A 15000-nucleotide genomic window follows, 5' to 3' on the forward strand; every position below is an offset into this window, starting at 1 on the left:
ACGTGGGTGCAAACCAAGAATACTCATGCCTTACCTAATCTATGGGGTATGCATCAAACTCAAGCAAGTATAAACAACATACAATATTATTGAGATGCTGTGAAAAGACATGAAAAGAGAATTTCTTGACGACATTCTCCTTGCCAGCTTCACCCATCGTTGAAGACAGGGATGAATCCTTCACGAATTTCTGCATGGCAAAAGCAAAGGATTCTGCGTCAGGACTGCACAAAAATCCAGTCACTTCATTTTGAACAGTCTCCAGTGGACCCCCGCTATTCACTGCAATGACAGGTCTTTTCATGTACATTGCCTCAATTGGCACTATACCAAAATGTTCCTGGCTTGGTGTATAGATTAAGCAAGTGCAGAGATTTAGGAGTTTCAGCTTTTGTGTATCAGTAAATGACCTCAGAAATGTGACTTTTGATGTGAGATTAAACTGCTCTGCTTGTTTGCGCAGCTCCAAGTAATGTTCTTTGTTTTCAACAACCCTGTCATCATATCCACCTTAAATTTGAGAAACAATAAGGCCATGAGTAGTTATCAAACCAAACATGAAATGGGCCTATGTACCCTTTGCACAGAGTTTCTTTGATCTTCCTAAATAAGTCGGGAAGAGGAAGAAGACTCTGCCAGCTACCTCAACATCTCGTACTGAGAATGTGTTAAAATTTCAAATGTATTCAGTGTCAGTTACGTGTGACCACTAACCACAAAACAAAACAAACAGTTGGGACATTTCTGAACAACTCTGGGAAACACGACAGCCAAGGCATCAATTCATTGGAAACTAAAGATACTGTAGTTCATACTTTAAATGGCTTGAAGTCTAAAAAAATTATAAAATTGAATACAGCCCCTTCGTCCTTTTAAAAAATAATTGAGAACCCCTCCATTTTACCACCCATAATTTTTAACACCCCCCCCCCCCCCTGGAATTTCACCTGCCCCCTTGCCATACATAATGAACGCAGCCCAAGATAAAAAACTGAATTTTCCAAACTTCACATTTTTATTTTCTTTTTGATTCCAAGGTTTTACTTGGCATGTACTAAATCCAGGAACACCGGAACAACAGAAAACCGGAACACCCCGGAACACAGGAACACTCCGGAACACCCTGGAAGTAACCCAAAACCCTCAATTTGGCTAACCCTAGGCCTTAAGTTGGCTTTTAGGCCTAGGGTTAGCCAAATTGAGGGCTAACCCTAACTTCCAGGGTGTTCCGGAGTGTTTTGGCGTGCTAACCCTAGGCCTAAAAACCAACTTAAGGCCTAGCTAGGCCTAGGGTTAGCCAAATTGAGGGTTTTGGGTTACTTCCAGGGTGTTCCGGTGTTCTGGAGTGTTCCGGAGTGTTCTGGTGTTTTAGTACATGCCGTTTTGCTTTGAGGACAGTCAACATTTACATGTCCTCTTACTGTACACTGTACGTTGGCACTGGCTACTATTTTTTGTCATCCCCTTGCATAACAAAAATGGAACCTAATCGTAGGTTAGCCTGCTTTGTGTTTATGTTTACTACAATTATTCTTGTTCTCTTCTCCTTTCTCATGTGTGGTATAAATAAACCTTGTTATTGTTGTTAGGTGTCACTTACAATCTTTTTTCCTGTAGCACTAGCTTACCTGCCATTATTAAATGAACACCCTTCCATTCTTCATCAGTCACCAAATTTTTCAACCAATTTAGGGCTTCTAGTGCCAGTTTCAGGTTCTTTTTTCTCTCATAACGGTTTATTGACAGGAACACAAACTTGGCAGAAGGTGGTAAAAGATCATCAGTCTCTTCGGATACCAGTGGTATATCAAATGTAGAAAAATTGAGTGATGGATACAGTACACGCGGTCTTTGGTTACACAGACTTTTAAATGTTGACTTAAATGTTTCTGCTGTGAAGTTGCTATTTACAAGGATTAGATCTGCCATACCTGGAAACCAATGAAAATGTAGTAGTAACAGTGTTGGTGATGCTATGCACCTATCAATGTTAAGCCCCAAGGGAGAGGGGGGGAATCAGGCATGGGGTGGGGATTTTGACATCTCCTGAAAAAATGAGTCAAATTCCCCACCCCCACGACAACATAATTGGCCAAAAGTATCAAAAGCTCCCTTCCTTGGACGAGTAAAGGAGGCCAGAATAATACCCTTTCGACCTTGCTGCACACAACAAGAGTGCAATGTATGTACCACTCACCTTTCGTTCACCCACCTCTCACGAACATGGGAAGTTCATTTGAATGCCTTCTGGGTATTTTCCAAGATGACAGAGTTATTTTCAGGCAAACTCGTTCACCAGGACATTTCTCCTCGCTACTTGGAGAGGGAAAAGCCTTGAGAACAAGGTTGATTTCCAGGGTGATGTAGCAGCTGATCCAAAGATTACTCGCCATTGGCTCGCAACCCTGACCCCAAACAATAGAAAGAATGACATATCATTGTTTCCTGCAAGGGTTGTGAACCAATGGCGAGTAATCTTTGGATCAGCTGCTTCACTACTGGGGTGATTTCCAAGCCCTCTTCATTATCCAAGATTTATTTATTTATTTATTTATTTGTTACAATTTAATGGCATATTTACAAAACAAAATAGTAATAAAAGAGAAAAAAAGGCCATAAGGATAATTTGTGAAAGATCAAAATCCCCACCCTGGGGACAGACCTCACAGTCAAAGTCGCGTGGGTAGCCCGACCTAGGGCTTGACATTGATAGGTGCATTACTAAGTACAAGTATTTTCGCTAGACAGTCCTGTCTTCTTTTTTTAAGAAAGAAAAATAACAGTCGACACTTGAGCTTACCGGTGGTAATTTCCTCTAACGAGTCCAAGAGGGCACGATACATCTTTTTAAAGAAACCATTTCGCTGAGTGAGCAGCATGTCAGGAAAATGGCAATAGAATACAACTCGTGACTTGCTTAGCTTGAGAACGGGTATGCAAGCCGACACTTGATCGCAAAAGATGACATCCATTCGCCATGATGAAAAAAAGATTAAATAAAAGGACACATAAATCATTCTAATATAAGCCCAAAACGCATAAAAATATCCAAAGCAGTGTCTAGGAAGCCAGTCTCCAACACAAGTAACACTTAACGAGCCATTTCGTGTCTCCTCAAAGCAATGCGATTTGTCGTGATGCGAAGTAAAATAGTGAACTTCATGTCCATGCGATTTCAAAGCTAAGCCAGCGTCCACCACAAGTCGTTCTGCGCCGCCTATTCCAAGATCTGGATGAATGAATGCAACCCGCACCATGGTAGAAACGGTAGAAACGGCAAAATGGCGACAACCAAGGAAAACTGAGCACGAACTTGAGGCTGGCCGGGTGGGCTTGGGCATAAATTACGAAAACAAGATGGCGTTTTTTTTTCACGAATGTCTTCTCGACATTTTCTCGTGATTTTATGCCATCTCCTTCCTTTATTGTTGTCTTAAAGTGTTCCTACCCTTTTATCGCACTTTATTTTGGTTAAAATTGATGCATTTAAATTGATCGAAATGAGTGATATTCGTGATATTTTGGAATTGGAGCAAGGCGCTGCCTCCGTTCCTAGCAAAGAATCAATTGTTGGAGCAAGCAAGGTGAGGTCGATTGTACTCTAGGAATATTTTTGAGACTCTGTGAGGTAAAATACCTTTTCTTTTCTTCACATTTTATGTGATGTGATGCATTCAGAAGATTTAACCAGCTCGATGTAAAGACCATAATTATATATAACCCTTACATGTAATCAATTTTCTTTGTTTCTTAAGCTATTCAAGTACTCAACTATTGGTTACCATCAATTTTTCAGCTGTTTTTGACCTGCATTCTTTTCATACGTTATTTGTTTAGAACGTTCTGTTTAACAATAATTCGAGCCAAAAGTCATTTCATTGCATCACTGATTGCAACTGGTGCAATCGAAATGATTTTAAGATGTGGTGTGTGTTTACATACATTGTACAGTATGATGTAAAAAAGATGGTTGCTTTAATTTTACTACACACAACTTTTACTTCACATTCACTTTCAAACCGGATAATTTGTAATGCACCAATCACCACTCACTATTCTCACAACCAATCACGTTACTTTTCCCACTACCAATCACAACACAGACCAGAGCATCACTACATTTGCTTGAATTTTCACCGGTCACTTGACTCTGAAGATGACTTTTCCTGAGGTTGTTGAAATATCAGTCACTTCCAACAAGACGATTACCAAGACGATCAAATTCCATCAAGGAATTTTACTTTTGTTTCTTTGTTTATGCACACTAATTATATTTGAAAGGAAAAGTTTTGTGACAAAGGGAGGTATGAGCAACTTTCATTTAACCTGCAATGCATTTTGTTTTCCCCACAAACTTTGCAGGAACTATCATCAATATTCCCAAGTGTATTAGTTTATGCAAAATTTTGCAGGAAAAGCAAAATGCATTGCAGGTTTTATGAAAGTTGCTAATTGAAGCATAAGTCTGATTATTGGCTAATCAGAAGAAAAACATTGCTTTTGACACCGGTAGGGATGCTATTATTGTTTCATTTACATTGTGTTGTTGAATGATTTAATAGACAAGAAAACTAAGAAGATCAGGTGAAACAAGTTTTAAACGTCCAGAGGGAATGCATAGGGAGCTATATGCCTTGCTATACAGTGATAGCAGGTACTGGGTAACTCTGTTATCTTTACAGTGGATTGGTAATATGAATATGATAATTTTATTTCAGATGTTAATCCTTGGGCATGTTCTATTGGGATCAACTGTTTTGGTTGGTTGGGTTGGTTGGGTTTTTTGGTGTTCTATTCGCAAAAAAACTGTTTTCAGTTGGTTTGGTTGATCAACTTTTTCAACTGGCATCAAACTAGGTTGAAACAGTGGAAAAAGCATTGGCAGCAACCGCTGTCGTTTGTGTGGGCCATTTAAAGTCAGCCACAGGCTCCTTACATGTTGCTTTCCCTCAACTTTTCAATGCTGAGAAGTCTGGTAACAGCTATTCCCAGGAGTTACCGCATTTCAACCGAAAACGGTTGGAAAAGTGTTCTATTGGGAAGCCTCAACTGCTTCAACTGAAACCGGTTGCGGTTGAAATGGTTGATTCCAATAGAACACAATCCTTATTTTAAGTGAACATAATAAAGTGCAGGAACAGTCCGAACTCATGGCCAGTTCAACCAAAATTTGAGGATTCGCAATCAAATTATGATCTTGGTGTTTAGTGTAGGCAGGTTATGTTTGATCAAACATAACCAGCCAGCCAACACTAAACACCATGACTGTGGTCACAATAATTAACAATTATTCTACGAGGGCACGCTGGATATGAAATGATATATATAACCAACGAGGCACGTAGCGCCGAGTTGGTTATGATCATTTCATATCCAGCAAGCCCGAGTAGAATAATTGTTTTATTAAAAACCCCAACATCACAACTCTTTTATGTTGAATTTATTTGGCCATTTTTTCTCGGAGCCGCAAAACTGTGTATTTTGCTGCTGTGTTCATTGACCATATTTGGTAGTGCAGGTATATGAGCTGATAACCTGTGTCCGGCGAGCCAATGAAAATGCTGGAAATGTGATATCCGTAGTTTAGTTTTTAATAATAATAATTATTATAATTATTGCTCTGATTTTTATTTATTTGTAAATCAACATGTTTTTTCGAACTTGTGGAAACTAATTTAATTAAATATTGTTAGACCAATGAAGACATCTGCTAGCCAAAGATTTGGTCCAAGGACTCTAACATTATTTGTTTGACTGAAACTGTGTTGAATGGGTCACATGTCCTGCTAAGTCATAGCTTGTGGACAAGCTAGTGAACATTCCAAGCTGCATAATACCCATATCAGTTTCCTACCTTGCTATGGTGCAGCACAATGTCAAGTTTTGTTCATTATACTCCACACTTTACATTACCCATTTTAGCAACACTGTAGCTTGCTTTACAATACAGGTGTACATGTATATAGAACTGTCAATTTTCATACCTTTGTACAATGTACATCCCAATTTTTTGCTACTGGACACCACTTGAAGTGACTGTACTTGTAGACTGACTAGGCTGGTTGAAAAAAAATCATATAAGAAAATTTAATAAGCAAATAAGAATCAGTAAAGTACATGTACACCAAATTTTTGCATGATGATGTCATAGGTTACCCTCAAGCGAATGTATTAAAATTAATTTAAAATGAAAACACTCCCTGAAATTTGCCTTCGCTGTGGTGTTTCACTTAATGGTACTAATAATATGGGTAATAATAATAATAATAATAATTATAATAATAACAACAACAACAGTTGTTATTTGGTATGTTGACAGTAATATTTTCCTCTTATTTTCCCGCAGATTTCTTTCTGCAACTATTGTTGTCAACAGAAATGCTTAAAAATACACAATTTTTGGTGTTTTAGGGACTCCCCTCCTCTAGCTTCAACTGATTCTAGTTATGGATATAAACAGATGAAAGCTAAGCTGGGCCGTCGCCATGTACGAGCTTGGAAGTGGGTTCCCTTCACAAACCCTGCACGCACTGATGGCGCTATGTTATACCACTGGAGAAGAGCTGCTGACGAGACTAAGGAATATCCATTTGCAAGATTTAATAAGGTCAGCTCTCATTGGGTGATGCTCTAATCAAGAGCTAAGACTTGAAAATATCTGCTTATAATCTCCCCTCTGTGGTCCATAATTAGCGACTATTTTGCGGCGAGGTAAATAATTCCACCACTAGCCACTGACACTGAGGGAATAGTTGTTTTAGTATGTACTAGAAGAGTGAGATAAAATAAGACAAAAAGGTGATTTTAACTCGTTTATTCCTGCAACGATTACAACATTTTCAGGTGCAAATTCCCTGCGAATTGCTCAGAGGTGAATAGCAAAGGATATCCGAAGTTTGAGTAGCCAATCAGCGCACACGTTCAACGCTATCCACTGTTTTGGTATATACTAATAATAATTATTACAGTATTTATGACTTGTAACTAATGCTGCACCAACCAACTAAGCCACAACTTTTCTTTAACTACTGGTACACTGTAATCGCATTATTTTGTTTTCGCTACTTTACTATGCGTCAATAATTTATTACATTACTTTCTTGACATCTTCAGAAACAAATGGTTATTTCATCCCATTCAAATTTGCATAAGCCAAGGATAATTAACAACAACAACAAAACTATTTTGAACCATTTACATGTATAAATGACAAATATGTGCAACAAAAATGGCAAAATGTGAATAATAATGTTACAGTGTGATAATCAAATGTGATTTTCTTTGAAAATCATAGAAAGTTGAAGTTCCAACCTACTCAGATGAGGAGTACCAGGTTTGAGTCATGTTGTTTTTGTTCTCATGGGGGTAATGATTGCCACAAGTTAATTTAATCAAGTGAAGCTGTGATCCTTGCAGTTATGAAAGCAATTTTAGCATTTGCGTAGAGAAGCCTGGAAGATTCAGGACTTCAACTGGGTTTGAACCGTGACCTTGCAATACTGGTGAAACGCTCTAACCAACTGAGCTATGAACCCAATGACGTCAGATGAATTTAACTGCCTAAAAATTATGTGTATAAAATAAAAGCAGAGGAAACGAATGGACGTGCATCCATACATGTATGTACATGTAGCTGCAATACATCATGTCAGTTTTCCACATTTGGGAATCACATTGCGTCCCAACTTCTCTGTGAGCTACCAGGAGGTAACGCTACAAAAGCAATAAGTAAAGAGTCACTTATTTGTGGAATTTGTGTAGCTGTGGTGCTCTCCAACCATAGAGCTTTTTTCATCGTTTAATCTCCAGCTGGGATCAAATTTACAAGAAAGTGAGGATGAATCACCTTGTGTTAAGTTAGGTGTCTGTTCGGGCGTCCCGTTCAGAAACTTTGTCACTGGCGCTTGCAAATAAGGTGCCCCAGCAACTGAACAACTGTTAGGAAGCAGGCTTTTAGCTCATGCAATTTTGAGAACTTTCAAGACATCACTTGTCGCCTATGTAATTAGGGAGCTTACGAAACGAGGACGATGACGGCTACGAGGACTTCATTTAAAAATACAAGTTTGCGTTATTCATATCACTACGAAGCTATTTCATGTAGTTCTGTGTTAAAAATGTGTAGTAACTGTCGAGGAATTAAACTTGTATGAGTGGGTTGGAAGCGTAGAGAGAGAACTGAAAATTCATCGTCATGTGCTAACGTCCTCCAGAGAACCTTGAATTTGGTCATTTCACGTCGTCATCTAGGAGATGACGGCAAAGAAATGTACCAAAATGTAAAACGCATGTGCTCACTAAACCTATTGTTTTGTAGCCTTGTCTTTGCCGTCGGCGTCGGCATTTCGTAAGCTCCCTATTATACTAAAACTAATTATTAGTTGGAGTTATCATTAAATTTATTGTTATCATTTTGCAGATGAATGAAAGTAAAATCTTATGGCAAAATTGCACCTTGAAATACAATAATTTCAGAGAGCGAATGATGGAACGCTGTATTTTTTTATTATTCGTTCGTGGCAGTACCATTGACTCTCAATTCACTTTTGTACAGTTGTATCTTCATGATGGATCTCCTTCCACTTGGACACAAGCTGAGACTGATCATTTATTCGATCTTTGCAGGTAAAGAAATGCAAACACGACTGAAAAATGCCTTAGATAGTATCCTTGACTTGATTTGTGTTAATTGTAATTTCAGTTACAGTGTCCCCAGTTAGTGCTCCAGCGCTAGAATGACTAGACACTTAAAGTGCACCTAAACCCAAGTATTTTAAGTCTACAATATTGATCTCTCCACAGAAAGAAAACATGTTTGACAATTCTTACCTCAAAATTACGCTTTTTATCTACCGGGCAAGAAGCACAAAGACTAGTTATCAAAACTACCGGTAGCAGTAATTTGGACCCACGACCGTGATGTGAGAGGCTTGGGTCTATTCTCGATTTTACGTCACAAACTGCTTTGCAATGCAAAATTTCTTTGAAAACAGGATTGCAAAGCAGTTTGTGCCGTAAAATCGAGAATAGACCCATGCCTCTCACATCACAGTCGTGGGTCCAAATTACTGGTAGTTCTGCCTAGTCTATGTGGCTTGAACAGCACAGAAAAAAACGAAATTCTGTGTAGCAATAGACCCTAATATGCAAAAATGGCTGCCTTTTAATTATTCTTTTGTTCATATTCAAAACAGCCCAACTAACCTTGTTCAGGATAACAAATTCTTTAGAATTTTTTGCTTTGGATGGGGAGATTTATATTAGGAACAAAAAATATTTGGGTTTAGGTGCACTTTAAATAACATTATTAAGTTTGTATTGTCTTTGGCAGTATAAGATTACTGGCAATGAGTGTTTGGGCCAATGTGTATACATGGTGCTTGTGATGAAGAGGAATGTTAAGTGGTACTTGTATAATTATTATTATTATGAGGAAGGTTTGCATGCAATTAATTATACTGGTATTTTTAGGCCTTGTCAAAACAATAAATACAATACACTGTACACTGGGGAGGTGTGGTGGTGTGTAGTACATGTAGTTGAAGTAGTTTTCCTTTTTGTTAATTTAAATTTGCAATATACTGTCCACCCTAATAGCATTCTGTCTTAGTTAATCTTTTTCTAAAATAACTCTTTTCTCATGCAACACTCATCATAATGTCAACCATGGAAACTACTATAGTCAAGGTTCACATCGTAGTCAACAGTAACACAACAAAACATGAAAACAATGTAATAATAAAATCCGTCTTCTTTTGGTACACCTCCAACAACAATTTGTTTACTCTTTAATGGTAAACTTTAATGGTGATTCCTCTATTTAACCTCACTTGTGAAAGTGTCTTCAAAAATCATATTTCTGTTTCTTATCTGTCTTGTGAACAGACGCTTTGATCTTCGATTCATAGTGATACACGACAGATTTGACAAAGAGAAGTACCAGGTTTGTGCTGATGGTACTATATTATCAGTAACAATAATGATGATTAAGATGATGATGATGATGATAATGCCTTAAGTGCTTTTTTGGTTATATGTAGATTCAAACTTTTTGTATGTTTTTGCATTTTGCTGAAAGAATTGGAATCCCCCAAGTCTTTTTATTTGTTACCTTTGAAATTTATCAGTTACTAAAGCACCTAGTTTGGTACAACTTTATTTCAGGAGGGAGACATGAACCAATTACAGTTTTCCAACATACAGCCCTGGCTCAAATCCTGACATGTGATTCATTAACTTTGCTTTAGGCACGAACCATTGAAGAATTAAAAGACCGATACTATGGTTGTGTTACAAGACTTCTGAAGGTAAGAAAGACATGCAAAATTCACTTGATTACTCACATTAGTAATAATATTATCGTCCTAGAACTATGGAATCAAATTTAAAATGAAAACTTGACATCAAAATATACCTTCGCATTTTTCAATCTAATTTTTTGTAGTAAGCATTGAAGTGATACGTTCTGCAGTGTGCATCTACATGATGTACATTAATTTTGTACTCCTATTGTCAGGCCAGAGCCCCAGCAGGAGAAGAACCACAGAATTTGCCATCAACATATGACAGTCAACATGAGACAGAAAGAAAAAGACAACTTCTAAAGCTGTTCAGTCGCACCCAGGAGCAGGTAATTGTTTTAACCAATGAATAACCTATTCTCATTCTCAAGATAATTATAATTTAATAAATAAACAAATAAATACAGTTAATTGATGGATGGATGCCCTTTATGACACTGTACATGTGCCTTCTATTCAAAAATCCAATTTCTGCTTTTGATATGTCCATTAATTAACCCTTTCATCCCTGTAAGGGCCAATGAGACTTATAGATTTTACTCTGTCTAACGCCAGACAATTTTACTCGTCAATGGGGAACCCCACAGGAGTGAAAGGGTTAACAACAGCCAGGTTCACTCAAAAACTATGTCCCCATTAATTAACCCTTTAACCCCTGTAAGGGCCAATGAGACTTATAGATTTTACTCTGTCTAACGCCAGACGATTTTACTCGTCAATGGAGAACCCCACAGGAGTGAAAGGGTTAAGAGAGGCTTGTCAAAGGGAGTGGATGTAGTATCAGCTTTATAGCTTACCCTCCCCACCCACCTTATGTATGGTTGTGGACACGTGCAGTAGGGGAGGAAATAAAACACATGAAATGATTTGTGATTGAGTTGTAGATCAATCTGTTATCCTGAGGATCTTGGTTAAATGTGGAAGTATTCTACTGGCAGTGGGGAGCTTGAAGAATTCATTGTGCAGTTCAAATGAATTCTGTTCTTGTGTTGAAAGGGAGTTTTCATGCCCCATGAACAAAGCAATACCAGTTTTCGATCATAAAGTATATTAGCTTTTTGTCAATTCTGTGTTAATAATTTGTCTTCCTCCAGAATTGGCTAAGTTTAAAAAATTGGTCACTGATGGATTGGATGGCACAGTGGTGAGAGCACTCGCCCTGGATTCAATTCCCAGACTCAGCGTCATATGTGGGTTGAGTTTGTTGGCTCTCTACTCTGCACCAAGAGGTTTTCTCCAGATATTCCGGTTTCCCCTCTCTTCAAAAACCAACATTTGACTTGATTTGCTTTATTTGTTAATTTCAGTTGACAGTGTTCCCAATTAGTGCTCCAGCGCAAGAACATTCCTTTCCTTTCCTTTCCTTTCCTCTTCTGTGTTGTCCATATTAGACTTAGCTGTACATTTTTTTGTTTTTAGGTTCAGGAAGAGGAAATGCTTGTTGCAGAGCTTAGGAAAATAGAAATGCGTAAGAAAGAAAGGGAAAAGAAACAACAAGATCTACAAAAACTGATTACAGCAGCAGAAAATCAAGCAGATTCCTACAGATTAAAGTATGTTCCATCTGTAATGATTAAAGCATGGCTTAAATTTAGTAACCTGAAAACATTTTTCATCCACTTTGAATTTATAAATATTTTTTTTCTTTGTTTGTCCAAGAAGAGACAAAAAGCCAGTTAAAAAGAAGCCACCCAAAAAGAAGGGAGAATTGCCAGACAAGCAAGTTAAGGTACAGTGTAAATTAGAGAACTATGGGTTAGCTATAAACCTTTACACAACTAATACTGTAAGCTAAAATTCAAGAAATTTATTGAACACAGTGTACAGGGCTGTGTTTAGAGGCCCTAAAAGTGTATGCAATGTCTTGCTGTGGATATCTGTTGTAGGCTGAATCATCTGGAGTCAAATTTCCTGAGAGTAAAGGAGCTGGCGTATATCTGCGAAGTGGGAGGGTGAGTAGAGAATAATAGCAACAGCACTCTCAATTACCCAAGTAATCTTGTTATACCATTAATGGTACAAGGGTGCAGGGATGCCGCAGTGGTGAGAGCACGCGCCTCCCACCAATGTGGCCCTGGGTTCGATTCCCAGATCCGGCGTCATATGTGGGTTGAGTTTGTTGGTTTTCTACTCTTCACCGAGAGGTTTTATCCGGGTACTCCGGTTTTCCCTCTCCTCAAAAACCAACATTTGAATTGATTTGCTTTCATTGTTAATTTCAGTTTACAGTGTCCCCAATTAGTGCTCCAGCACTTGAACGACTAGACACTTAAATATTTAAAGTTCTTTTCCTTTCCCTTCCTTTTTACAATATAAAATTAGGTGTTCTTTGTTAGTAATTCTTGGTGTATTGGGACATTAGTATGGAAATCATCTTCTCACAATGAGAATCACATTTTGTAGAGAATGATCAGAGCAAAATAATGATTTATGTGAAAATATGGGTCACTGGCATTACATGTATGTCAGCAGAATACTGTACATGTAGATGTAACAAAGCTAGCCAAGCAAGTTGTTCTTACCCATGCTATGTTTGCCTACGTTTGAGTGCTCAATGCATGACATGCAAAGTCAGGTAGTGGAATGTTGCAACACTCCATGCCTGCACAGTAGAAATGCACAGCATGAATCAGTGTGAATGTCCTTAACACTTTCCTCTCTGCAACATTTTGCAGATGAAGATGCCTGGATCAGTTGGAACTAAGAAAGCTAAAGCTGTTGAGCAGCTGTTAGAAGAGTTAGGAGTTGGTATGTCTGATATTTCTCAAATAGAAGGAAGGGTTACGTTTTTGCAAACATTGGCCGTGTAGCACTTACATTTCAACAGAATTAACTATTGGAGGATAATGTGAAGTGCTATTTTCTACCTGTGTAAACCATGTGAGCGTTAGCCCCTACTAATGTAATTGGACCCACACAAGGACAGAGAAAAAGTCTGACCAGGGTGGGAATTAAACGCGCAAGCTTAGAGTTAGATCACCGCTGCTCTACTGACTGAGCTACAAGGTCAGACAGGAGCAGGTCGTGGGAATTAAAGATGTCAATTGAAATCACGGTAATGAATATGTACAAGTACAAGGAAGGTTTATGTTTTTGCAAACGTTGGTTGTGTAGCACTAATATTTCAACAGAATTAAACTATTGGAGGGTAATGTGAAGTGCTATTTTCTACCCATGTAAACATGTGAGCACCAGCCCCACTAATGGAATTGGGCCCACACAAGAGCGGCGGTGATCTGACCCAAAGGTTGTAGGTTCAATTCCCACCCTGGTCAGAGTTTTTCTCTGTCCTTGTGTGGGCCCAATTCCATTAGTAGGGCTAACGTTCACATGGTTTACATGGGGATTGGGTAGAAAATACCACTTCACCTTACCCTCCAATAGTTATGTCTGATATTTCTGTTGTTTTGGTCTTAATTTCTGCATTACTCTGTATGCTGTAAAAGTGACTTTTGTGTTTTTTGCTAGCTCAAGAGCTAGCAAAAAACCAGCTGATCTGGAGGAACAGTTGTAATAGTAAAAATTATAAAAACGTTCACTGGCTATATACAGTTAAAAACTTTCAAGCTTCAATAACAACTTTTGAGTATCAATACTCCATTCCTTTAGAAAAGAACAATTAGTTTTTTTGACACATATTTTTTCCCGTTTTAATATTCTTTTATAGTCTCACCTATTTTTGTATATATTGTAGTTGTCATTTTTTCCTTTCATTTCCGTTGAAGGCTGTAGCCTGACAGCCAAAAGCTCGAAAGTTTTTAACTGTATATAGCCAGGGAACGTTTTTATAATTTTTAATATGTTTTAACCTGGCTACGGTTCCTCTATCTTTAAAAGTTGTAATAGTGTTTTTTGTTGATTGACATAGATTATAGAGTGAGTTTCAATTGAGTGTCGTAAAACCAAAACCAAAGTAATTACTTTGGCCAATCAAAAAGGACTGAGACAATCCGGCAAACCAATCAAAACTCGAAGTAATTACACGTAGCCGACACAAAGCGCGGGAAAATGTGCACGCCCAGTTGTTCAAAAGCCGATAAACGCAAATCCCAGATTAAAAATTAACCAAGACGTTTATTTCTCTACTCCCAAATGCTGCTCAATGCTGATATTTGGCAAAAATTTACATTAGTAGATGTCGATCTTGAAAAACAAAAATAAATAAAAGAAACTTTAACCAAAAAGTTGAAAACATGAAACAAAAGTTTACGCTAATCCTAGATTAAGTGAATCGGCTTTCGAACAACCCGGCCCTGAGAGCATGTATCAAGCCAATTGGGAGCTGGGGCCCGTTTCTCGAAAGTCCCGAACCTTTACGGCCATTTTCGGGTGTCACAATTCCCTCCGTATTTCAAGAACGGAGAGGATTTAAGTCGTCAAACTTCACAGTCATTTTTCTTTTTGTTATCTTGAAAAAATGTCAAAACATCAGCTCTCTAAAACAAGCGGTTGACAGTTTTGAGGCAGAAAAGTTTTCGGGACTTTCGAGAAACAGGCCCCTGGTTACTTTTTAGTTAGAGTTGTATCCCTTAAGAGGTGAACCGAACAATGGCATAGGATATATGAAATGTCTATATATCTGAACTGCAGAAATTTGAAATACATGTACATGCTTTGTTGTTGTTTTTACTCAGACCTTATGCCAATGCCAACTGAACACATCAGCCATCAATTTAATGAATTAAGGTAAAATACATAA

The 15000-nt window shown here is 38.1% G+C and overlaps 2 protein-coding genes across 3 annotated transcripts in view; one reads left to right on the forward strand and one right to left on the reverse strand.

The window, feature by feature from the left end:
• LOC138023701 (alpha-1,3/1,6-mannosyltransferase ALG2-like) overlaps positions 1-3290 on the reverse strand; it is a 6371-nt gene extending 3081 nt beyond the window's left edge. The window contains exons 1-3 of the mRNA XM_068870745.1: positions 2801-3290; positions 1629-1931; positions 83-510 (exon numbers count right to left, since the gene is read on the reverse strand). Of these exons, the coding sequence (XP_068726846.1) occupies positions 83-510; positions 1629-1931; positions 2801-3257 (1188 nt within the window). The 5' untranslated portion in view covers positions 3258-3290. The remainder of the gene's footprint in view (positions 1-82; positions 511-1628; positions 1932-2800) is intronic.
• Positions 3291-3325: 35 nt separating this feature from the next.
• Positions 3326-15000, forward strand: part of LOC138024065 (DNA methyltransferase 1-associated protein 1-like) — a 16024-nt gene continuing 4349 nt past the window's right edge. Inside the window, exons 1-13 of one of the 2 annotated variants that reach the window (XM_068871154.1) lie at positions 3326-3584; positions 4563-4654; positions 6412-6607; positions 7295-7333; positions 8555-8625; positions 9886-9943; positions 10248-10307; positions 10517-10630; positions 11721-11854; positions 11961-12030; positions 12188-12253; positions 12977-13049; positions 14936-14987. In XM_068871154.1, coding sequence (XP_068727255.1) covers positions 3501-3584; positions 4563-4654; positions 6412-6607; positions 7295-7333; positions 8555-8625; positions 9886-9943; positions 10248-10307; positions 10517-10630; positions 11721-11854; positions 11961-12030; positions 12188-12253; positions 12977-13049; positions 14936-14987 — 1109 coding nt within the window. In that variant the 5' untranslated portion in view covers positions 3326-3500. The remainder of the gene's footprint in view (positions 3585-4562; positions 4655-6411; positions 6608-7294; positions 7334-8554; positions 8626-9885; positions 9944-10247; positions 10308-10516; positions 10631-11720; positions 11855-11960; positions 12031-12187; positions 12254-12976; positions 13050-14935; positions 14988-15000) is intronic. The other variant, XM_068871155.1, reaches the window with a different exon arrangement.

Source organism: Montipora capricornis, chromosome 11, assembly GCF_036669925.1.
Source record: "Montipora capricornis isolate CH-2021 chromosome 11, ASM3666992v2, whole genome shotgun sequence".
Taxonomy (NCBI): Eukaryota; Metazoa; Cnidaria; class Anthozoa; order Scleractinia; family Acroporidae; genus Montipora; species Montipora capricornis.